Here is a 25,216-nt window from a genome sequence, read left to right on the forward strand (position 1 = left end):
CAGTTTCCAATCTCTATACTGCAACGGTGCAAAGGATGGAAGGGTCTCCCCATAGAGATATCAGTGCAGAGTGATCCCCCGACTTGTGCCCATTGCTGATGGCGAGTTCCGATTTTTTTTTTAGTGGGCGTTCACACATAGCGTCGCATCCAACTAACACTTCGCTTGCCAGCGATTGGTCGAGTTGAGAACGGAAGCTGTGGTCACGACGTGTCGTAAAGCAGTCGGATCTTATGTAGCTATAGCCGATTGGTCGGTCTCTTGAGGCGGGACAAGGCGGTTTACGCCTTGTTAGGTATGTTTAGCGGCGCGGTTGTTGTCGTTGCTGGACGTGCAAGTGCAGTCTGCACCGGTTGGGTTTCTGCCTGCGTGTGACGTTGCGGGGAGGTAAGGAAGGGGATCTTTGTGCTTGCTTGGTGGGACAATGGGGGAAACCCTGTGGATGTCTAAAGGGCATTAATGGTTTTGTAGCAGCTGAATACATATATATATATATTTAATAATATTTTTATTAAGAATTTCAGCACCATAATTTTAACAAAAATGCACCATCCACATTGTCCCCCACCCAATGTCCCCCACCCCTCCCCCCGTGAATATATACCCACCCTCCCATTCCCTCCCCCCGACTTCCCTCAGCTACTATCTCTGGTTTCTCAACCTATGTTTTTATCTGCATGTTATGAAATTATAAAGATCCTCAGTTTATCTAGCTATATATTACCAATAAAGATTTTGTGAATGTTTATTCAAAAAGTAGCAGCTGAATATCTTATCACAGGTAGACATACAACTTTAGTAAGATATAGAGAGAATAATGTCAGGCAGAGTAGCATGATAAGATGTGGTTTAGTTCCTCCGCTTGTACTGCAGCCAGAGGCATAATAGGACTGGATTTAAAACAAAAAAATTCCTTCCAGTAGCACCTTAAAGACCAACTAAGTCAGTTCTTGGTATGAGCTTTCGTGTGCATGCACACGAAAGCTCATACCAAGAACTGACTTAGTTGGTCTTTAAGGTGCTACTGGAAGGAATTTTTTTGTTTTGACTATGGCAGACCAACACGGCTACCTATCTGTAACTAGGACTGGATTTAAATGTTACTTTTAGCTAAAATTGGATCTTGTCAAGCACAAATGTCAAACTGATTATTCAGTTGTGTTCTCTGGTGCAGCACAGAGAATCTACCCAAGTATATTAATGCAATTGTTACTTAATGATATTTAAGTTGCATTCATTAGAAGCACTTTCAATTTACTCAAAATGTTATTTGGCCTTCTGCAGGTCTCCTTTGGGATTTGTTCTTGTTTTTGCCCTTGGAGGAGGAGGCATTGGGTGGGTGACAGATCCCAACCATGCCCCTTTCAACGCAAGGGGAAACCCAAGGTGAAGAGCAGAATGTGCTGGTTGCAAGTCTTGACAATGTCAGAAACCTCTCCACCATCCTGAAAGCTGTTCATTTTAAAGATCACGCCACCTGCTTCGCAACTGCAAATGGACTGAAGGTCACAGTGGAGAATGCCAAGTCTCTGCAAGCCAATGCTTTTATTCAGGTTAGATTGCAACAGTTTCTTTCATTTTATTGTACATAGGCTTTAATTTTGCTGGAAGAAGTAAATAAACATGTTAGATAACTTATGACACTTCAAAAAGAGAAAGAAGCATTATGAAAGACTAAAAGAATCTTGCTGTTATTTCTCAGAGACATTTCTCTCTGTGTGCGAGAATATTTGAAAGCATGCCATTGTCCCAATGTGACAATGTATGTCTTCTACAAGTTAGCATTGCCTGCTTGCTTCTTACTACTCTTATAATATATTCTCTTTAATTTTTGCCTTGCCACACTGAATTGAATTAAAAGGACACATCATGTTGCCAGTTTGTCAAGGCTTAGTTCAATTCAGTGGTAGGGGTTGTATTTTGTAACAGTGCAACAGTTTCATCTTTTTGTCTTCAGTTTCCTGTCTTTCTAATTTACAGGCAGGGGTTTTTCAAGAATTTACGGTACAAGAAGAATCTGTGATGTTCAGAATCAATCTAGCTGTCCTTCTAGACTGCTTGACCATATTTGGGACAAGTTCTTTGTCAGGTATTGCCTGTGTGTGTGTGTTTTTTTTAATGGGTTATGTAGACAAGATGGACAGGTAATAAATTGAATAACTGTAATAAAGACACCTTTCTTTCCTCATCGCAGGCACTCAGACAGCCCTCCGGATGTGCTATCGGGGTTATGGTTACCCTTTGACGCTTTTCCTGGAGGATGGTGGTGTGGTGACTGTATGCAAAATCAACACTCAGGAACCAGAAGAGATCCTCGATTTTGATTTCTGCAGCACAAATGTTGTGAATAAGATCATCCTGCAGTCAGAGGGGCTCCGAGAGGCATTTTCCGAACTAGATATGTCCAGCGAAGTATTGCAGATTACCGTATCTCTAGAAAAGTCTAATTTGAGGTACTAGGAATAACTATCCTAGTTTGATAGTCAATGACTACATGTATTGTTACTGTGATTTTGAATGCACTACAAGTTTCTGGCATAAATATATCCCTCTTTAGAGCAGAGCCATAGCTCAGTGGTTAAGCACAAATGCATTCACATTTCCTGGCATCTGAAAAGGATCTCAGAGTAGCAGGGGGGAGGAAGATTTATTCCTGGGAATTTAAAAAGCAACAGTACTGGACAGTACTGGCCAAATTCATTGACAGTTTCATGGTACAAGACATGTGTCTTATGTGAGATCTAGGGATGGTCTTGGGATTTGAATTTGACTTTTATTTGGGAGACCTGTGTTCTTGCCTGACATCTATCACAAACTTAATGCTAATGCATTTTTCTCATTTTCTCTTTCAGACTCTCCACTTTTGGGAATGCTGGAAGCACACATCTGGACTACCCTAAAGATTCAGACTTAATTGAAGCCTTTCACTGTAACCAAAGCCAGACAAACAGGTGAGCTGGAGCAGCCCATACAATAACCATTTGGTGTGACTGGTCCTGTTCTTACCACTCAAGTTCAAATACCAATCACATGATGGTTGGTTAGTTGCATTAACTAAGCTGCATGTACTCTGCCAGAAAGGTTATACAGTGGTACTTCGGTTTATGAACTTAATTCGTTCCAGAAGTCTGTTCTTAAACCGAGGCGTGCTTTCCCTAATGAGGCTCCCACCGCCTTTCCGTTCGGATTCCGTTCTTAAACCGAGGTAAAGTTTGCAAACTGGTACACTACTTCCGGTTTTGTGGAGTTCGTAAACCGAATTGTTCGTAAACAGGACTGTTCTTAAACCCAGATACCACTGTACTGTAGCTTGAAGACAGATCACTCATGGGAAAACATCTCAAGTCAATATACCGTATTTTTTGCTCTATAAGACGCACCAGACCACAAGACGCACCTAGTTTTGGGAGGAGGAAAACAAAGAAAAAAATATTCTGAATCTCAGAAGCCAGAACAGCAAGAGGGATCGCTGCCCAGTGAAAGCAGCAGTCCCTCTTGCTGTTCTGGCTTCTGGGATAGCTGCGCAGCCTGCATTCGCTCCATAAGACGCACACACATTTCCCCTTACTTTTTGGGAGGGAAAAAGTGAGTCTTATAGAGCAAAAAATACGGTAGATAATTGACAGTGCCTTCTGACCATGCTGATTGTACTCAGTCATTAGGGATTTAACCCCAACTCAGGGAACTAGGTCAGCAAATCTGTTGATGGTGTAGTGTGAGGGGCAAATACACTTTTATGGATTATAATAGAATTGATCTTAGATATACAGATAAACAAATATATATATACTAATACACATGCACACACAAGAAGGAAATGCATAAATATTGCATTTGAGTGAAATTGTTTCCAAATTGCTCATTACTTTCAATAAAGAAGTTCTCTAGTTCCTTTGCCTTGCTCACTATTATAATATTAGTCACCTGTAACCACGTGGGCCAATTCCCATAACCTTATTATCCCATCATCCAGGAAGTGAGTGAATTCTACCCTGCTCCCCAATTATAACAAGTAACCACACAATGCTGCTTTTAGCAGGCATATTCCCGGTTCTATATCCACCAGTAAAAATGCAATGGAAGTGTAAAGAAGCTGAAGGAACATTCTTTCACCTCTGGTGGACTTGCCCTAGAGTGAAGGCTTTCTGGGAAATGATATATAATGAGTTGAAAAAGGTATTTAAGTATACCTTTCCTAAGAAACCAGAGGCCTTTCTTTTAGGCATTGTCGGCCAGAGTGTGCAAAAGAAGGACCGAACCTTTTTTATGTATGCTACAAAAGCAGCAAGGATACTCATCGCCAAAAACTGGAAAACTCAAGATTTGCCCACACTGGAAGAATGGCAGATGCAACTGATGGACTATATGGAACTGGCGGAGATGACTAGCAGAATCCGAGATCTGGGAGAAGAACTGATGGAGGAGGAATGGAAGAAATTTAAGGACTATCTACAAAAATATTGTAAATTGTATGAATGTTAAGAAAGATGTAAGATTAGCAATAGAATGGCTCCAACAAATTAGTTACAAGGAATACAAATCTAATTGTAATTGAAAGAAAAGACATATTTTGGATAAATTGTTATAACTAAGTCTCCAAAAGAGTGATTTAAGTTCTAAAATCTGAGATTTAAATATTGGAAAAATTTATTATATGAATTGAAACAAGTTAATAATTTGCTAGTAAAATTTATGAATTTAGGATGCAGGAACAAGAGATGTGAGGAAGTCCAAAGATGAGAATGAAATGTGGATATTGGAAAATACTATGTTATTATGTATGTTTTCTATTCTGTAAACAAAAACTTAATAAATATTATTATAAAAAAAAATGCATCTTTAACAGACCTGGATAGGATTATCAGTAGATCTACACAGACCATGTTTCCTCTGGGACAGTTTGTCTTAACATCATTATTTTGATTAAGAGGTTTTTTTATGTGCTCCTAAGTATTTTAGAGAACTTACTCAAAAGGTTTGCCTTTGTTGATTTAACATTAAATTCTCAAATTTCAAGCATTTTTAAACATTGCTGTTTCTGTAAGTTCATCTTTGTCAATAAGTTTGTGTCTGATAATTGGCAGCAACCTATTAGCAACTATTTTGTCTTCATACTTCATCTTGTCTTCCTCCTATTTCTTTACAGATATAAGATAGCATTACTCAAGCCATCAACAAAAGCACTAGTTTTATCCTGCAAGGTGTCTATTCGAACAGATAACAGAGGCTTTCTCTCACTGCAATATATGATCAGGAACGAAGATGGACAGATCTGCTTCGTAGAGTTTTACTGTTGCCCTGATGAGGACGTAACTGAAGCAGAGATTTAGCTGTGAAGTACAAACTGTTATTTTGTTTCCCCTTTATTAAAAGCCATATTGGATGCTCAGCTGTAAAACAATGAATGAAAGCTTGGACAACCAGTTGTGAGATTTACTTACCTCTGTTTTAGAGGCAAAATCTATTGCGATGGACTAATTGGCCTCTTGGCATGTTTGGAAAGAGTCATTGTATATGGTGAAGCTTTTTTGGCAAGAAATATAGAATGACCATTCTGATGTCTTTCACTGGAAACAGTACTTATCACAGAGGGATGCAACTTTTCCTAATTGTTACCCTAAGTATATTTTATGTGCCCTGTGGAAGTTGGGCAGGGGATCAGAAGCTGGCAATTTCTGGGAGGTGCACAGCTGCTTCCCCCAACCTCTGGCCTTTCAGATGTTGCTGGATTACAGCTCCCATTATCCCTGACCATTGACCATGCTGGCTGGGACTTACATTGGCTGTGACCTAGAAACAAGGAGGCACACTTGACAATATTTCTGTCAATAGGCAATATTTCTGGATCTAGTACATGACTATACATTTGGGCCTTGATTTCCCTCCTATTCACATGTTACACATTAATTCATTGGCTTCCTAGTCACAACCTTACTTGATGTCGGGGAAACAGTGTCCCCAGAAATCTGCAAAACTGTCCTTCATATATCCCCCCTGTACTCCTTCACTGTTGTGGGCAGGAAGAAGGAACATCAAAAAACGCACATATAGGACTATGCTTGGAGGACCTGGATCATTTTCTTGTGTTAGGGCTCTCCATCTAAGAGCGGCACCAGGGCAAAGCATCTTTCCATGTACAATTAATATTCACAATTGGGCTACAGGCTGTGACATAATTAGCTAATAACCTGATTGTTGCAGCCTTGCTTTTCTCGCGGTGCATTAGGGATATATTTCCTTGTTTCCAGTGACTAGTCTTGCCGTTTGTCTAGAGATCAGGGATTGAGCAGCATAGCAGTGTCTCTCTCTTCTGTTTCATGTTGTTGGTCCCTTCATGTACAGCAGGAACCCTGCAGAAAAGCAGGAGAAGTTTTTCCTTCTCCCAACAGTTTTTCATACCGAATGTAAAAATCATTCTTAGTTGGGTGAAAAAACCTTTCATTTGGCAAGACACAATTGCTGTCTTGCAAATTCTGAGCTGTCCAGGCTAAGCTGAAGAAAATAAAATATTTCTTCATAGAACATTTGTGCTACTAAACATGTGCTGTTAAGCTCTCATTTATTTACTTTATTGTTATGGTTGTAAGTTGTTTTTAATTGTTTTTAATAATAGGATTCAAATATGTATATAATATAAAGGCTGCTCTTGGAGCATATTTAAACAGAGGCTTGGCAAATCCACCCTCTGTGGCAAGTGTGGTTCTGCTCTCTGATGAGTGGCCAGCCATCTTCTCAACTTTGAAGAGGCAAAGGTGAGCAGAGATCTCCTGGCAGTCACACTCTGAAACCCAGATTTGAAGCCTAGACATTCTGTTGTTTGTGATTTTTCCTGCAACCTCCATAGTGCATCCTAACTCCTGATGAAACTTACATCTTCAGCATGTCCAGGAGCTCTCGTATCTTTTTCGATTTCCTGTGACGGGAGCCATAGATAGCAACCTGGATCTGCTCACACTACATGGATGTAAAGCGGAAGAGGCCATTATTTCCTTTTCATTATTCTGTTCATCCCAGTATGTACAGCGGACAGCATTGTTTCCTAGAGCAGGTTAAAGTAAAACAATCTGGAAAATGCACCTGCTCTGACCTAAGTGTGCTTAAGAGGCTATCTTACTAACACAGTTGGTCTTCCTCTTTAGGACAAGGTGTGGTGGTGCCTCATGGGCTGAGTTGAAGATTAGAACCTAGGTGCAGGCTTGGGCCCTGGAATTTTACAACATGAATGGGGAACCTATGGTGCTCCAGCTGTTGCTGAACTGTAACTCCCACCATCTTTGACCATTGGCTGTGCTGGCTGGGTCTGATGGGAGTTGGAGCCCAACTATATCTGGAGGGTCACAGGTTCCCCCTACCTGCTTTACAACAGATTCCCCCCACCAAAAATATATATTCATAGCTCTTTAGCAGCTGTTCAGTAACTGGGCAATATATCAGTTCCATTGGATTCCATTGCCCAGCCCAGAATCTGTGATGATCAGGGTAGTGATGGAATCTCTCAGAAATCAGTTGGTTCCTATGTAAGGGTTTATGGACAGCACTTCCCCAACTTGGGGTTTCCAAATGTCATTGGACTCCAGAAATCTAAGCCAGAACTGGCCAATGGTCATGGGTGATAGGAGTTGTAGTCATCCAACAACAGCTAGAAAGCACCCAGTTGTGGGAGGCTTACTTAGGAGATCATTTTAATTGTTTGGGCCCTATCCCTTGAAAATATAGTATCTACCTTCTATAGGGAATTTTCACCCTTTTTAATAGAAAAAGAGCTGCCTTCATTTAAACTTGCAGCGTGATTGCACAAAAACATGGAAATTGATTACCTTACTGAGCAGCTGAAAGGCCTCCCTTATCTTCATCTCTGCTAGGCAGATGCAGCCCATAATATACAATCTTTCAATTGCTTGTTCATTAAAATCACTGCAGGGATCAGGCTGAGATATAAATGACTCTTTGAGTAAGTCGTAGGCTTGCTGAATAAGAAAAAGAATCCATTTCAATGTCTTAATTGCTATATAACAAGAATATATCAATTATCTCTGGGGGGTGCCATGTTGTGTTAGGGGTGTGTACACATACACACACACACTGTTAAGGAGAAACTGTTTCCATTCCCTTAATGAAATAACACCCATTTCTGAACCAACTTAATGATCTGGGAATTCAGCACTGTTGATTTACTGCTGGATCTCAGCAATAGAAATTCAGCAAGGCTGCAGTCCTTTACCCAGTTACCACCATTGAACTCAATGTGACTGAGTAAACAAGTATAGAATTGCACTGTTGGTTCTATTTTCTTATGAGGTAAGCTTTGGTTTTATTATAAGATAGACTGATCTATAAAGACACGAGGACCTTATACTGTCATAGTGCTGAATGACTTAAAATCAGATTTATACATGAGACCAAGCCTTTATGGCAATAGGAAACAACTAGGTAACTTTGGCTAGTATTTGATGCCTTACATTCTCCTCTGGGTTGTTTCTGTCTACCGCTCTCTCACGCACGCGCTCTCTCTCTCTCTCACACACACACACAACCCCCCCCCCCCCGAAAAGAGAGAGATGTCTGTGGAATGTATCTTGCCACCCCGTAGACATCCAAAATAAATTTATCAGCCAAAAAGGCAGCAGCACAAAATTTCAATTCACTTCAGGCATCAAAAAATCCCATGCTGTCCCTGCTTGGCAACAGGAAAGTAGCAGGCAGGATGAGGACAGGGTGGCTGTGGACAGGACTCTATTGGAAAGGCTGTCTAGTTTAAACATTAAGAAGGGAGAGCAGGAGGGGCCTTGAGTTTGCAGATACCAAGATGCCTAAGCAAGTCCCCTGTTCACAGCCTTCTCCATTTTGGTGAAAAGTAGTGGGGTTTTTTCTAATGGATTTATAGCAGTTATTTCTAAATATGCACCTATAAATTACCATCTTTTTGTAAAGCACTTTGAGGCATTTTACAACCAAGTGGTGTATAAATTTTATGAAATAAACATGCTATTTTTATGTAAATCAATGTCCTCTTTTATTGTTGGTGTGTTTCCTCTTTTCTAGCAATGCGTAAGTGGCCACCCTAGAGAGACAGGTGGAGCTAGCTGCTCCAGCACCTAGAGTGGCGCACATGCTGTGCACCCAAGGGTGGGGCTAGCCGCCTGCAGGGGCGGGGCAAGCATCCCAGGGGGCGGGGCAGCGGTGTCACCCCCCCTCAGGGATGACACACGGGGCGGACTGCACCCCCGCACCCCCTTCCTCCGCCTGTCCCTAGAGAGAGAAATGGTGTCACTCCGGAGATCGCTGGACTTCAACTCCCATCAGCCCCCGCTAGAACAGCTGATAGTACCAGGGATGATGGGAGTTTCAGGCTGAACAATATCTGGAGGGACCCAGGTTTCCCATCCCTGGTCTAGGCAATCCACACTCCCCTGCAAGCTGGTAATGGTATCAGCTGAACATACCCACCAGTTTGTGCTCTTTTTTCAGCTGAAAGGCTTATACCTGTGTCCCACTGGAACTGCTGTTACCTTTCTTTTCCCTACTCGCCCAAGCCATTTACTGAAGTCTTCCAGGGCACTGATTGTCCGAGAATGGTTTGTCCCCAGTGCTGACTTGTAGGCCTCAAGACTCTCATGGAAGTACATTTCAGCAGCCTCTAGAAAAACGAGCAGTATAATATGTTTTAATGTGTGACATTTTAATGTATTTTTAATCTTTGTTGGAAGCCACCCAGAGTGGCTGGGGAAACCCAGCCAGATGGGTGGGGTTACAAATAATAAATGATGATGATGATGATGTTATGGACAAAAGTCCAGTGCCGGGGTGATGAGTCAATAATCACACCAGGGAGGTGAAAGAGAGAATTTATTCAGACTACAGTAAGAAGGTACAGGAGAATCAAGTTCCAGATCCTGCACGTCTTTTCATAGCGTGCTCCAACATTTTATACAGTTTAATTACATGGGTTAATACACACAATGATTCTATTGGCAATCAGCATTTAGTGTAAGCAGTCCCTGTGGCAATCTACTACTTTTTTTGGTCTCTCATCTTGCAAAGCCAGCAGTTACAGCTGCTTAGTAAACAGGTTAAGGGATGACGGGACTTCTTGTCAGTTTTAGCTTAGTTTGTTGGTCAGTACACTTTGGGGAAACTGGGAGAGGTACAAAGGGCAAGATCTAAATTTGTACAAGATGGGGTGTCAGGATGTTAGCAGCTTTTTGCCAGTATCCCACATATTCATTGTAGTGTTATTTTGAGGCAGAAAAATTACAGAGAAGGCTAACATTATGTATGTCTTGATTCGAGCTAATGCCTATTAGAGACAAAATGGAGTCTCTCTGGTTCTTAGTACATGTTCCCATCAAGTGAAATGCACCTTTTTAATGAATAAGTGTATGATTTGTTCCATCTCGGTTCATTCATCCTAAAGGACTAACCATTTAAGAACCAGCTCAGGGAGCTGTTTCAAGCTATTAAAAGAACTTCTGGGCTATATGTTGGGTTATTTCTTATCTCCTAAGCAGCAGCAAACGAAATCCTTTCAGCATGAGCCGTAAAACAGCTTATAAGCATAAGAGGAGTTCCAGCTCTCAGTGGTAGAGAATATGCTTTGTGGGTTGAAGGAGCTGGATTAAATTCTTGTCAACCCTAGTTAAATTAATCCAAATAGGAGATTTGGGAAAGAGGGGGGCAGGAAGGTCTAACGTCCAGGGTCCCACTCAGTAGAGTGAAGAAGAGGGTCCCTAAAGGCAGAAGAGCTGGTTTAGGACACGGGTGAAGTAAGTGAGGAAAAATGTATTCTCAGCTGAGGCTGAAAAATCATTGTCCAGAGTCCAAACCATCTGTGTTCTAGCTAGAAAAGGTAGCTGTGGACTGGGTGATGAATTGGTCTCTAGTACAAGACAGCTTGATGGCAGTGGGGTTGGAAAAGGAACATCATAGATAAGAACATAAGATCAACCCTGCTGGATCCGATGCAAGGTCCTACTGATACAGCATCCTGCTTTCAACTGTGACAACCTCTGGGCAGCCCACAAACAAGGGCCTGAAAGCAATAACCACCTGTCATTACTTGTTACAAATCCTGTTTTATGAATTGCTGGAAGGCACATTCTGAAGCAGAATTCTTGGCATCTCACTGAGCTACAGTTCCCAGGATTCCTTGGCAACGTGGAAGTTGAAATGGCATAAAGTGATATGCAACATGCATTGCAAAGGAAATAACTTACATATCCATCCCAGTGCCTTACCTGCATGTTTTTCTTCTCCAGTTGCAGCATAAGCCTTCCCCAGTGACCATGCTGTTGAGGCAACTTCGGCACTGGATTTCTTGTACAGAGCTAGTGACATGGAGTGGGCCTGCCAGGAAGAGATGGACATGGTGTGTTCACATCACAGCAGCTGTGCTATCTGGAGCTCTGAACGAACAATTTCATTAGCGCCCTGAAATACCTGGCAGCCAAATCCTCTAAGAGCCTATAGTTCTACTCACAATCCTAAACGGAGGGTCCCGGATCTAGCCCATGCTCTGTATCTCTCCCAATAGCATAGCTAGGGATGGAGAGCACAAACTCCTCCTGTGAATGCAGCCCCACATAAGAGGCAAGCTGTTTACTGCAAACCAACAAAAAACCCTGGAAAACCACTCAGCATGCAAAGCTGCCTGATTATGACTCTAGAGGCAGTGTGGTGTAGTGGTTAGAATGTTTGGCTAGGATCTGGAAGACCAGGATTCAAATCTCCACTAAACCATGAATAGGGCTGCTATACATTCCGATTTTCCTGGATACAGCCGGGAAACAGGCTTGAAAATAGTGTCCAGGCAGATTTTCTCTGAATCAGCAAAATATCCAGGAAATCCTGTACATATGGTAAGTAGGGTGGTTTGTTTGTTTTGAAGGGTCATTAAAATATTGTTCTATATATGATCCCAAAAACTCTTTGAGGCATTTTCTCCTCTCTTATATGTTATCCCAAAACCCCCTTCCTTTAAGGGGGGGGGGGTTACACCAGCCAGAAGAACAAGGCTTTTTCTTCTTGCTTAGATGTTACAGTGAAAATAGGCCTCTCTCGGGAATGTCTGGCTTAGGCGGGTAGAGATAAGAGCAAGGTTGCATGGGTGTTATTGTAACCCCAAAGGGAGGGAGGCTGAAACAGGAGGAATGAGGGGCTGGAAATACGTGAAATAAAGAAGTTGATCCAAATATGGGAAAACGAAACCTAATTTTTATGGCATTTCTTGTAAAACACGTGTTTTCTCGGAAATCAGATGACTTTCCATTCTACAGGGTATAAAAGGCTGGCATGCCCGGGGGGGGGGGGGGCAGACATCAGGCAAACACTTGTCTGTACCATTTTTGTCATGACAAAATAAACAATCCTTTTACTGCTGTCGTTTTGCCACTTTGCAGCATCTCTGATGCTCCTAGTATCAGATAAGGGAAAAAAAACAAAAGGAAGGGTCCTTCAGTTTGTAACAACTTTGTCCGAAATTTCACTTTGGGGAGTATGGCAACCCTAGCCATGAAGCTCACTTGGGGTAGTCACTGTCTTTCAATCTGACCTTCCGAGAAAGATTTTTGAGAGGATAACATGGAGTGAGGGAGAATGATGTATACATTAGAGGAGAGGTGGGATATAAATATAAAAATAAATAAATAAAAATAAAGAGAGTATGGCCCTGGTAGCCATGTCATCAAATCCAGCGTTGTCAGTAGCTTATCCCTCTCCCCCAAAGCAAACTTTTTCTAGTGCTTGGAAATGTAAGGACCAGCACAAGCACGAAAATGAAAGCATCACTGTAGCATTTCTGTGTACAACATTCGTTCAGGCATTCATTCAATATTTGTTCATTTAACGTTCAGACATGCAAGCACTGAGTTGCTGTTTACTGTGGGTGATAAACCAAGAATACAGTGGTACCTCGGGTTATATACGCTTCAGGTTACATACGCTTCAGGTTACAGGCTCCGCTAACCCAGAAATAGTAGCTCAGGTTAAGAACTTTGCTTCAGGATGAGAACAAAAATTGTGCTCCGGCGGTGCGGCAGCAGCAGGAGGCCTCATTAACTAAAGTGGTGCTTCAGGTTAAGAACAGTTTCAGGTTAAGAACGGACCTCCGGAATGAATTAAGTACTTAACCTGAGGTACCACTGTAAATAAAATGGAGAATTATTGCCACATTGCAATCACAGAATTACTCCGTTTGAAAGCAGACAGTGTTTCCAATGGCCGACCATGACAGCTAAAGTGGTCCCATGATCTCAAGGCAGTCTTCCCCAACCTGGTGCCTTCCAGATGATTTGGACTCCAACTCCCATCAGCCCCAGCAAGCACGGCCAATGGTCAAGGATAGTGGGAATTGCAGTCCAAAACACCTGGAGGGCACCAGGTTGTGGAGAACTGTCATAAGGTAATTGCAGGGTATCTGCAGGGTAAGAGATTGGAAGTGTTCGGATGCTGAGCCCCATTTGGGCAACCTGCATCCATAAGAAGAGCCTGCAGGATCAGGCCAGTGGGTCATTTAGTGCAGCATCCTGTTCTCACAGTGGCCAACAAGGTGCTTGTGGGAAACCCTCAAGCAGAACTTGAGCCCAGATGCTGTCAATAACAGAGGGGATTGTTATAAATATATGAATATGATGGTGCAATAGTAGTTTTTACAGCACAACCCTTTACCTGTCTTCTCAAATGAATGTACACCTTATATTTTATGTAAACCACTGAGAGGTTTTGAGGATTAAGCAGTACATAAATCTAAAGAAAGAAAGAAAGAAAGAAAGAAAGAAAGAAAGAAAGAAAGAAAGAAAGAAAGAAAGAAAGGTAAGCCTTTGCTTACTCCCAGGGAAGTGGGTATAAGATTGAGGTTTAATACACATGTCACCTAGTAGCTCTATAAAGTCAAAACCACAAACTCAGTTTACATGCTGGACTGTTATGAGGTTCCTTGCCTGTAACAAATATCCCATGGATTTTTCATGGTTTCCCTTTGCTTGCTCAGTTTGGGCTATCTTCTGATAAAGGTTTATCAGTTCTGGAGACATCTCTCCTTCGGCTGAAATTACAGCATCAATTGCCTTCTCAAAATGCCTGGCTGCCAACTCTAACTTGTTTTGCTGCAAACTTGCCCTAGAAGGCAGAACAGAGTAATTAGATCTAAAAGTCCATATTTTTTTTAAAGTGAAAATATAAAATATTTGTTTGTTTAGTGTTCTTGTGTACCGCTTTTCATAAAAAAGCAATTTTAAAAAGGAATATCAGTAAGAGGTACAAAAACAACAAAAACGCAATTTAAAAACAACTGTATAATAGATGTAACAATATCTGACTTTCTTTGTACTTGAGAATATGAATCAAATTCTGCTCTCAGAATACAACTTTCTACTCTCGGAAAACAGTTTTCTAGTGGCAAATTCTATCACTGAAAAGCACCAGTAGGTAGCAGCAATAATAGTGCTGACCACCAGACGGCAGTGTACAACTTGCACATGCATGTGTGTTACCATCTAAAAGAGGTGCCACTGCTCTCCCCAAACACTTGCTGCTAAAGGATCAGGCTGGTGCCTTCATGGTTAGACATGTGGGGGCAAAGTCTGATTTTGGCCTGGGCACAGGACCTGGATTCTTGACTGCAGGAAGCCGCATATAAGACTGCAAAGCCCTTTAGGAACATCCCCAGCTAGGGAGTGAAGAGGAGTCCCAGCACACATGCACATTCATTAGCAGTGCAATGCCAAACACATGCCCTCTGAGTTCAAGAGAACTTGCTACCCTGTAACTAAATATAGGATTTCAGCCTAGATTTAAGTCGTTCAGTAAATAGCTGTACCCTTATCAGGCCATTGGTCTTTCGTTTACCTGCCCAGTGCTGCAAGAAGGTCTCTCTCAGATACTTTAAGTTCAGGAGTCTGGGTCCCTCTCCAACCCATCCTTCTCAGTTCTTCCATAATCCTTTCAGCTTTCTGCAGATTGCAGTAGGATTCTTTGCCAGTAGAAAAGTCAAGGAAAAGCAATGAGGCTACTCAAGATTTATTCTTTTTAATCCATTAAAATCAACACAAACAAAAAGCTGCAACATTGCCTGGAACAGGAGCAAATAACCTTTTTGGCTCTGCAGGGCAGATTCTTATCAAATCCTAAGCATGTGGGCCAAATATGACATGTGGGTGAGGCTCCATGGAATCTGGAGCATCATCAGTTACCTTACCTGGAGTTGGGCATTTTTCTGCTTGGGTAGTGATGAACCATGGGACAAGGCAGTTGCTGATCTCTAATGGCAGCCCTATTAAAGAAATCCAGAGATTAAGCTAGCTCTAAACATTGCAGGGCCATGTTCATCACAAATGCCGGTTGGGTTGACTTCATGGATGCTGGCAATGAACTCTGGGTGACGTGCTTCTTGGGAGCATCCTGAGAACGTTCTCTTTAGATGTCCAGAGAGCTGGCACCAGACACTGTGGTGCCTGAAGTAGAAAAACTAAGTGTTACCCATCCTAATAACTGACATGAGGCACAAGCCCCATTCAAATACATGGCAGCTGCACAGGAGCAACAATGTGCTCTTGTTCTGTTTGGTTTCAATGGTGCTTGGTCACAAGAATGTCTGCCACATTCATTCCCTGCTTGCTGGCCACATAGCTAAAAAAGGTAAAGGGACCCCTGACCATTAGGTCCAGTCTTGGCCGACTCTGGGGTTGCGGCGCTTATCTCGCTTTACTGGGAGCCGGTGTACTGGGAGCCGGCGTACAACTTCCGGGTGATGTGGCCAGCATGACTAAGCCGCTTCTGGCAAACCAGAGCAGCACACGGAATCACCGTTTACCTTCCTGCCGGAGTGGTACCTATTTATCTATTTGCACTTTGACGTGCTTTCGAACTGCTAGGTTGGCAGGAACAGGGACCAAGCAACGGGACCCCCCCCCCCTCACGGGGATTCTGTGGTTTAACCCACAGCGCACCTGCTTCCCTTGGCCACATAGAAGAAGAAGAGGAGTTTGGATTTGATATCCCACCTTTCACTCCCTTTAAGGAGTCTCAAAGCGGCTAACATTCTCCTTTCCCTTCCTCCCCCACAACAAACACTCTGTGAGGTGAGTGGGGCTGAGAGACTTCAAAGAAGTGTGACTGGCTCAAGGTCACCCAGCAGCTGCATGTGGAGGAGTGGAGACGCAAACCCGGTTCCCCAGATTACGTGACTACCGCTCTTAACCACTACACCACATAGCTACTTAGTTCCTAAATCAACACCAGGTCTCCCAGCATACAGCCTCACTTGCCAGTTGCACTGATCCAGTCTCAGCCTCTACATATGCCGTACCCTCTTAGATGTCTGGCTCTTGACCCCACCAAGGAATCAATGTATGAAAGCCTGCACCCATGTTGGACTGTGGTGACAGTGTATGAACACAAAGCTCGGAGGGGATTTTTTTTTAGAGATTCCTATTTCTTTGCTAAACTTAATATGCCTCATTTGTATCTCTCCCTTCTTATAAGGTGCTCATACATAGCAGTGTTTTAGTCTCACAGCAACCTTGCAAGGTAGACTGAGAGGCTGACTTTTCTATGCACTTCTGGTGAGTTTCATAGCTGAACAGTGTTGCTTCGGTATTTTGCCTCTGTTCTGATCGCTGCATTGCAAGGATATTTTTTCTGCATCAAATATGATGCACCTAAAGTATAGTAGATTGTCACAAGCATGCTCAGAAACTCTCCTTTTTCATCTGAAGATGCTGGAGGGGCGCCTCCACCTGCAAATATGGTGCATTTGGCTGCATTTGCATGGTGCATAGCCTGAATGGGAAGACCTGGGAAAAATAATAAGATTGCCTTTAACCACATAGAATGACGTGTTCACTAATCTGCACTACATACAAACACTTCAAGCAAAAATGTTCTCATAAACCAGGGGCAGAGAACCTAGATGTTGCTTAGTTCCATTCAGGTTTGTGGGAGTTATAGTTTGACGATGTCTGAATGGCCACAGCTGCGCTATCCCCACCACAAACAATGGACTTGAGAAAAGAGACTGGTTGCTAAAAGCTTTTGTGCATACAGCTGCAACTGAAAATTTATACATGTGAAGAAAGGAAAATATGCCGGTGCAAGCCCTAAATTGAGAATGATGAATAAATGCACATTTCCAACTCAGTCTCTACCAAGAAATGATCTATGATATCAACTATCAGTCATAAAAATTGAAGAAAACAACAGCAGCTGCAAAATGAGTGCTCCATGATGACTAAAACTGTGATCCCATCTTGCCTTGGAGGCAGATCATCTCATTGTCCTATGAATACACGTATCAGCTCCTTCAAAACCTCTTTTTTGGTAAACTGCTTTGAGGTTACTATTACAATCCAGCGGTGTACAAATTTTATGAAATGAATGAATGGATGGATAAAGCAAAGTGGTAGATGAGGAGGGTGACAGACAGAAAGGTTGGATCCTCTAGCTGCAAATTTGCACTTTGTTGTGAAAGTGGCAAAGCGTCTTGTGGCACCTTAAAGACTGCCTGATTTATATGGATGGAGAAAAATTGTCCTCCGTTGCTCATGACCCTGAAACTTACGGGCATCCATTGAAGATGAATGTTAAAAGGTTCATGACCGTCAAAAGAAAGAACTTCTGCACACAGAGCGTAGCTGAACTATAGGAGGTGCTACTGCCAACCTGAATGGCTTCAAAAGATGATTAGGCAAATTCATTAAGGATAAGGCTATCCAAAGCTACTAGTCACAATGGCTGTGTTCCATATCCACTGTCAGAAGGAGCAGAATAATGAAGAAGAAGAGGAGTTTGGATTTGATATCCCGCTTTATCACTACCCGAAGGAGTCTCAAAGCGGCTAACATTCTCCTTTCCCTTCCTCCCCCACAACAAACACTCTGTGAGGTGAGTGAGGCTGAGAGACTTCAGAGAAGTGTGACTGGCCCAAGGTCACCCAGCCGCTGCATGTGGAGGAGCGGGGAAGCGAACCCAGTTCACCAGATTACGAGACTACCGCTCTTAACCACTACACCACCACCAGTTGCTGGAAACTACAGGAGGGGAGAGTGCTTTTGCACTCAAGTCATTCCCATAGGTATCTGCTTGGCCACTAGACCAGATGTCCCATGGACCTGATCCAGAAGACTCTTCTGCTCTTACTGTGCCACAAGAAGTCTGTTAGTCTCTTGACATGTTAAAGACTCCTTGTTGCTTTTGCAGCAGCAGATCAACACAGCTATCCTTCTGTAGTTTGTGATGAAATAATTAAGTGACCAGCAATTGGAATCATATCCTTAGTGTTTTCCTTTGGGGGGGGGGATTATTTTCATTTGATTTTACAAATTCATTCACACTCAAAATCACAAATAATAAAAATTACACAAGATACTCCCAAATCTCTAGACTTCCCTTCTCTCCACCATGGGTACTTTAGGTAACCTTTTCAACTGCATACTATAAATCCTCCTAATTTTTCAGTCCTCCATTGTATCCAAAAAATAAGTTTGTATCCTGTTTCGGAATCAGTGTAATATATGTCTCTTTCCAAGATTCCGGCAATTTCCCTGTGTTTAGTATTCCATTCATTACATCCTTAAGTGGTTGTGCCAGAAAATCTTGTATATCCTTAGTGTTTTCCTTGCCCAAACTGACATGTGTATCTTATCATTATTACATACTAGCTTTTTTACCTTGGAGGGTAAGGTAACCATGAGCAAGATTAGCGAGTGCCTCTGCCAACTTCCAGTGCCCATTTCCATAGACAATTCTCGCCAGAGCTGTACATTGAACCAGTTCCCTGCAGGCTTTATGTGCCTGGAGAAAACACACACAAAGATTTGCTGTAAAAAAGAAAGAAATTTTCCAATCTGCCTGCTTCTTGCTTCTGTATCTCAGGGCCATTCCCTGACATCTCCAGTTAAATAATAATAATAATAATCAGGTAGCTGGTGAGGTAAAATAACTGTGCCAGAGACCATAAAGCAGGGAGGATGAAACCTTTTTTAACTTGAAGTCCACTTTTTCTTCTAGGCACATGTTCCAGTGGCCAGAGGCAAAAGTGGGCAGAGCAAAGAATATTAGTATTTTACAAGTGCTACATCATGCCCACACTGCATCTATAAGTACGTGATTGTTTAGTACAGCAGCACCGACACTTTGGAACTCCCTGCCTATTGATATCAGGCTGGCACCTTCTTTTCAGCGTCTGCTGAAGACGTTCTTATTTAGACAATCCCACCCAGTCATTTAGAAAGCTTGTATGAGTTTTAACTTGCTGTAGTCTGTTCTACTGCAGTTTTAACTTTCTGTATGCTTTAAAATAAAAATTGTAAACTAAAAAAATAGTTATAATTTGATTGCTTTATCTTTTACAAAAGATATAAAGCAATCAGGTTTTTTCCCTGGTAATATATAAATTTTATGAAATAAATAACTATTACGTTTGTACTGTAATAGTTATGCACACTCACACTTCCTTCTCTACCCTCCATCCAGGCAATCAAGGAGCGTTATCAGAGTTCAAGGACATTCTGTAGCCATGCATACAAAGGAGAGCTGGTGAGGGGCATGGCCTGAGGAGAAGGGGTGTGTCTGGGAAGAGTCCTGGAGGCCACATATAGGGGCCTAAGGGCCACATTCAGTCCTCCCTGCCCTAGAAAGCCACTGCTGCTTGGAGTAGCCCAGGGCTGGGGAACACATGACCACCACCCCCTCCCCCAAACGCTGTTGCATTACAACTTCCATCAGCCCCTGCCAGCATGGTCAATAGCCAGGGAGATGATGGGAGTTGTAGTCCAGCAGCATCTGGCGGAGAGGGAACCCCTGGAGCAGGAAACACTGGGCTCGATGAACAAATATAAGGTAAAGGTAAAGGGACCCCTGACTATTAGGTCCAGTCGTGACCGACTCTGGGGCTGTGGTGCTCATCTCGCTTTATTGCCCAAGGAAGCCGGCATACAGCTTCCGGGTCATGTGGCCAGCATGACTAAGCCACTTCTGGCGAACCAGAGCAGTGCATGGAAACGCCGTTTACCTTCACGCCAGAGCGGTACCTATTTATCTACTTGCACTTTTGACATGCTTTTGAACTGCTAGGTTGGCAGGAGCAGGGACCGAGCAACGGGAGCTCACCCCATTGCGGGGATTCGAACCGCCAACCTTCTGTTCAGCAAGTCCTAGGCTCTGTGGTTTAACCCATAGCGCCACCAAATATACTGACCTAGAAAAGGCAGCTTCTCTGACTTTGTGTTTCCCTTCTTTACTGATGCAAGATAACCCTTGGCAGGGTTATTACATATTTTACATGCCTGTTTATTTGTATATATTTAAATTTTTTATATATGGATGTTTTATGATGGCCTATATTTGTAACGCCGAATAAAGTTTTGGCAAAGTAAGCTAAAATATATATATAGATACAGACAGCGTTTTTTTCTGGGAAGGAAGGCACATGAGGAACGCATACCCCTAAACATTTTGTGAATCTAAGTTTGGCCTAATTGAGGGGCAGTATTTCAATATGAGTAGGAAAATGAGAGTACTCCTAAACATTTTTTTTAATAGGAAAAAAGCACTGGATCCAGTTATAATGCTATAGCATCAAGCACATACAAAGTCAAATCTCTGGAGCATCTGAAGCCTGCTTTCATGTCCATATATTGCAGGTTTATCTTATTCTTCCTTCTAAGTAACTCAGGTCAGCATAAAGGATTCGCCCCTCTTTCTTTTATCCCCACAACAACCCTATGAGGTCGGTTAGACTGAGAGATTGTGGCTATCTTCAGGTCACCCAGTCTGCCACCATTAACGCACCCATTAATTTCCAATAGTATTCAGGCATGAAAGGAAACAAAAGGATAAGATTACCTCTTTTTCTTCGGCAAACCTTTCTGCCCTTTCTTGCGCTTGCATTAACTTGGTTGCTGGTGTAGCCAGCAGCTCGGACCACCTTTCATTTTCTTCACGGTCGCTGCTCATTTCATCTGAGCACAGCTTTTCCTTTGAGTTTTAAAAGGTTATAAAGCAGGTGTCAGCAGTTGGCAGCCTTGGGATCAAACCTGGCCCTCTTGGGGGGTGGAGCACTGCCTTGGACCTATGGCTGGCACTCAAGGATGGCTGTGATCATGAGGCTTGTCTCTTAGGGAGAGCTTATCATGCAGTAGATACCTACATTTTATAAAGGGCCCTACAGAAAACAGAACTAGCTGCTGACCTGGGTTGTAAAGCCAACATCAGCAATAATAATAACAACAACAATTCCCTTCCTTGGTTACCATTAAAACACAGAATTAGGATTTAGGCAAGCAGTAAAAATTTGCTATATTTGGCAATTTTTCACTTGGTGATTGAGAGGTGTGTTCTAATCTGTTGTTGGCATCTGTCTGTTTTGAGAGACAATGGAGTACATTTCCAAGGGGGAAGTCAAACCACTGGAGAATCACAGCACCTGCTGTGGCTGCAGAGACTGGTAACTCAAAATTGCTGCATCCCATGTTGTTTTTGCTGCATTAGCAGCACTGAAATTACTTCCCTGGATGCCAGCTTGGGCAGTGTGTATAGAGGACTTGGGCTGCCCAGATGACAAAACCCCTCCCTAATCATAGCTGTCAACTTTCAGATTTGAAAATAAGGGATAAGCAGCCTCGAAAATAAGGGATCAGCAGCCTCACCTGTCCCAGGGACAGTCTACGGGATATCTAACAATCCGGGATAGCAGCGGGAAACAGCGCTGAAATAAGGGAATTTTCTGCACACACAAAAAAAGGGGGAAGGTTGACAGCTATGTCCCTAATATGTATTATTAATATTACTATTACTATTATTTTGCAGTTAGCAATGGCACGGTGGAAATTGCTGGAGCTGTTCACAGCCTGCCGTATGAAACTGACTCCACAGTTTGCATTGCGCGCAAGGGCGATGACTTGTGAATGAGGGAGTTGTGTAGCTTTGAGGTAAAGCTGCTTTTAACAAACAGGCAGGCTGTGGCGCGACGTTGTGTACACTGTTATTTCTCTCTCTCTCTCTCCAAACCTCCAATTGTCCCCTCTCAGCAGCTTTGCTTTTCCCCCTCACCTTCCTCCCCCTAAAATACACCCGACTAAATACATCACAGGTCTAAAGGGTTTTTGTAATACCCTCAGAGCTGACAGGTGAAACAAAATAAATCTAAAATGGTTCATGGCAGCAAAGGTATCAGCTACCCGAGAGCTGTTGCCTACCTCAGAACAAGGCAGTGGATCTGGAACTCAGTGGAAAGGAATTATCCCACTCTGCACTTGATTTTGCCTCGCAGGTTTACATTAACCACACATAGAAATATGGCATTAGGAATCAGGTTCTTTTGGGTGGAGACCTTAGCTCCTTTTCTGTAAAGGATTGTTTTGTCTGTGTGTGAAAGCAGTGTCTCTCCCCAAGCTGTCACTAGGGCGACAATGTGTTGCCCCAGTTGTCCTGGTGACTGAAAAACAACCTTTGGCCTTTAGATGGAGCCATTTTTCTTTTTTTCACCAGGATGGAAAGCTCAGTAACAACTGAGGGGTTTTAGGAGGCTGATAATTAAAATGCTGCAGGCCCACATTTAAATCCTCAAAGGTTGAGAGTCAGATTGTGCGCCTGCTCTGGGCTGCATTCAGACAGCACCTTGTCCTGTTATCCTCACGTTTCCTTCCCTGATCGTTTCTCTGTGTTGTGGGATCTCTCACAGGACATAAAAGGCACTTCTGGAAACCTGGTGGGACTTAGTGGAAATTTAGCATGAATTTGTGTGCTGTTTCCAGAAAGCAAATGTGTTTGCAATCCTATTAGCTTGAAAAGTTTTGTGTTCGAGTGTTGCATTGTAATTTCATGGTGACAACCATTGGGGCACACAGTTCTTTTCCACAATTTAAAATTCTAAATGGCCACAGCTCTGTAATGTAACAGGCACTGCAGTGTAAAAGAAAGCTTCAGAAATCAAGGCAGAAGTGCCAGCGTTATTACCAGGAAAACTTAACGACAAACCCCACATCTCAATGCAGCAGCTCTAGTGAGCTTTGTGGCTGAGCTGAAGTCCAGGCCTAGATTTTACAGTCCCAACACTTTACCACATTCACACCTGAACGTTTGGATCAGTATAATACCACTTTTTAAAAAGCCATGGCTTTCCCCAAATAATCTTGGGAACTGTAATTCATTAAGGGTGCTGAGAGTTGTGAGGAGACTCTTATTCTCCTCACAGGCCTACAATTCCCAGAGTTCCCAAGGAAGTCGGGAAACCACCTGGGAATGTCCTATTCTGTTTTACAGCTCAAAAGTGTGTGTGTTTGTGTATGTATGTATACACACCCACTCCATCTAATCTCTGTGTGTATACACATCCACACTAAACAGGAAAGCTAGTGCAGCGTTTTTCAACCACACTAGTGTGCCGCAAGATGTTGCCTGGTGTGCCGTGGGGAAAATTGAAAAATTCGAAAGATTTAAAGATAAAGTATTTTATAATTTTTCATATTTCTGTTTACTTACTATTTCATAATAAAGTAATTATAAAATACTTTCTTGGTGTTTATTTGATTCCTATTCAAGAGAATTACTTTATATATAGTCAATATAGGCACAGAGTTAATTTTTTTAACATTTTCTAATGGTGGTGTGCCTCGTGATTTTTTTCAGGAAACAAGTGTGCCTTTGCCCAAAAAAGGTTGAAAAACACTGAGCTAGTGTGTAAAGTGTGTAGTTGGTGGGCAGGCTCCTTGCTTGGCATCAAGCAGACCTCTGCGCCTATGTGCAGGACCTGTACTCACAGGTGTCGCCATTTTAATTATACTGCTGTGCCCCAGATGTGCTTATGACAAGGTCTAATGGCGCCAGCAATACAGGCCCGTGAGACTGTATTTTTGCTCAGTGTTGCCACTGCGCTGCCATCTAAGTCCCTTACTATTGAATAGATTGATATTAATATCAATAAATTAAATATTAAACAATTATTAAATATTTAATACATAACACTTATGGCCTCCCAAAGGTGATGAGCAGCACAGAGTGGCATCTAAACTCACTGGGGCTGCCATCTTAGTTATCAAAGTTCTTTGCTCTACTGTATGACAAACCTGTGGCAATAGTATTGATTAAATAATATAGAGCATGCATCCGCCACAAAAGCCAACATCCACGATGTGAGAGAAGATATCAGAGACACCAACAAGCTTACATCTAAGCTTGATTTCAGATTCAACCCCTGAATCACCACAGCATAGCCATTTTATCCAACTCCATTTCCCATTTTAATTATGCTCCCCCATTTCAGGAGAGGGGCCAGTATGGTGCTGGTGATTTAAGTGTGCCCTATAGGGGCTCGACTCCACTCTACACACCATTGTGGCACCCAACTTCCTGCCCTAATCCTCCCTGTAGCCCAGCTGAGCTGTGGGAGTTGTGATCGTCAGTCGTGGGCCTAGCATTCACCCCAGGTACATTGCACACTTACACCAGGACTGCTTCAGAAGGCTGGGTGTGCAAAGAGAACCCAAGGAATGGCCTCTTCAAAGCAACAGCTTTGAAAAGGCCAGTTCCAGGCTAGCAATCCTTCGGAAAGAAATTTAAAAACAAAACTGCTGATTATCACGTCGTCGTTCTACAAATCCATGGAGCAACTGCACTTGGAATAGTGTGCCTAGTTCTGGTCGCCTCACATCAAATAGGATATCGTTGAGCTAGAAAAAGGTTCAGAAACGGGCAACCAAAATTGTCAAGGGAGTGGAGAAAGGTTACAAGATTTGAGGCTTATTGTTTGGAGAAAAGTTAAGAGGAGACCTGACAGAGGTCAATAAAATAATGCATGGCATGAAGAAAGTAGAAAGGAAGTTTTTCTCCCTCTCACATGGCCTTCCAGTGAAGATGGTGGATTGAAGACAGGCAAAAGAAAGTGCTTCCTCATACAGCACACAAACTATGCAATTTGCTCCCACTAGAGGCAAAAATGGCCACCAACTTGGGTGGCTTCCAAAGAGGATTCGACAAAATTCATGGAAGATAAGGCCATGTTCTCTCCCCACTGTCAGAGGGAGTGTGCTTCTGAACACCCATTGCTGGAAGCTGCAGCAGGGGCGAGAGGAGGTGTGTTCAGGTTGCAGGCTTCCCATGGGCATCTAGCTTACCACTGTGTCCATCATGTTCTTCTTATGTTCTTTAAATATTTGAGTTTCTTCCCTTGGGTTCACTACAACGTCCCAATCGCCGATATATTTTGGAAAGTGGTCTGTCCGTCTGC

General features: G+C 42.7%; 2 protein-coding genes across 5 annotated transcripts; one reads left to right on the forward strand and one right to left on the reverse strand.

Annotated features, from left to right (window-relative positions):
- The first annotated feature begins 227 nt into the window (after window positions 1-227).
- RAD1 (RAD1 checkpoint DNA exonuclease) lies at window positions 228-9,000 on the forward strand. Of its 2 annotated transcripts, none has more exons than XM_083702942.1 (6): window positions 228-438; window positions 1,285-1,553; window positions 1,981-2,089; window positions 2,195-2,453; window positions 2,853-2,951; window positions 5,147-9,000. In XM_083702942.1, the coding sequence occupies exons 2-6, from the start codon at window positions 1,356-1,358 to the stop codon at window positions 5,328-5,330; spliced, it is 849 nt and encodes a 282-aa protein (XP_083559068.1). In that variant the 5' UTR covers window positions 228-438; window positions 1,285-1,355; the 3' UTR covers window positions 5,331-9,000. The 2 variants fall into 2 exon arrangements, with proteins under 2 accessions (XP_083559068.1, XP_083559069.1); XM_083702943.1 differs by having other exon boundaries at window positions 340-387.
- TTC23L (tetratricopeptide repeat domain 23 like) lies at window positions 5,351-25,104 on the reverse strand. Of its 3 annotated transcripts, XM_083702861.1 has the most exons (12): window positions 22,188-23,336; window positions 21,639-21,715; window positions 20,836-20,967; window positions 18,660-18,783; window positions 16,628-16,787; window positions 14,842-14,973; window positions 13,935-14,112; window positions 11,235-11,343; window positions 9,510-9,637; window positions 7,818-7,967; window positions 6,872-6,954; window positions 5,351-6,350 (listed from the first exon to the last, which is right to left on the reverse strand). In XM_083702861.1, exons 3-12 carry the CDS (start codon window positions 20,944-20,946, stop codon window positions 6,269-6,271), a joined length of 1,257 nt encoding a protein of 418 aa, XP_083558987.1. In that variant the 5' UTR covers window positions 20,947-20,967; window positions 21,639-21,715; window positions 22,188-23,336; the 3' UTR covers window positions 5,351-6,268. The 3 variants fall into 3 exon arrangements, with proteins under 3 accessions (XP_083558987.1, XP_083558986.1, XP_083558985.1); XM_083702860.1 differs by lacking the exons at window positions 21,639-21,715; window positions 22,188-23,336 and adding an exon at window positions 24,158-25,104 and having other exon boundaries at window positions 13,908-14,112; XM_083702859.1 differs by lacking the exon at window positions 21,639-21,715 and having other exon boundaries at window positions 13,908-14,112.
- Between the last annotated feature and the right edge of the window lie 112 nt (window positions 25,105-25,216).

This window comes from Podarcis gaigeae (genome assembly GCF_964106915.1).
Source record: "Podarcis gaigeae genome assembly, chromosome: 11".
In the NCBI taxonomy this organism is placed as follows: domain Eukaryota; kingdom Metazoa; phylum Chordata; class Lepidosauria; order Squamata; family Lacertidae; genus Podarcis; species Podarcis gaigeae.

Bases quoted from the DNA above. Each gene is read 5' to 3' on its own strand.
- TTC23L (XM_083702860.1), bottom strand. From the start codon at position 20,946: ATGAGCAGCGACCGTGAAGAAAATGAAAGGTGGTCCGAGCTGCTGGCT. The intron at 18,784-20,835 runs GTAATCTTATCC...TGTTTTCTCCAG, and splicing joins GGTTTGCCGAAGAAAAAGAG to GCACATAAAGCCTGCAGGGA. The intron at 14,974-16,627 runs ATATCCTTGCAA...TGACTTTTCTAC, and splicing joins TCATATTTGATGCAGAAAAA to TGGCAAAGAATCCTACTGCA.
- RAD1 (XM_083702942.1), top strand. From the start codon at position 1,356: ATGCCCCTTTCAACGCAAGGGGAAACCCAAGGTGAAGAGCAGAATGTG. The intron at 1,554-1,980 runs GTTAGATTGCAA...TCTAATTTACAG, and splicing joins AAGCCAATGCTTTTATTCAG to GCAGGGGTTTTTCAAGAATT. The intron at 2,090-2,194 runs GTATTGCCTGTG...TCCTCATCGCAG, and splicing joins TGGGACAAGTTCTTTGTCAG to GCACTCAGACAGCCCTCCGG.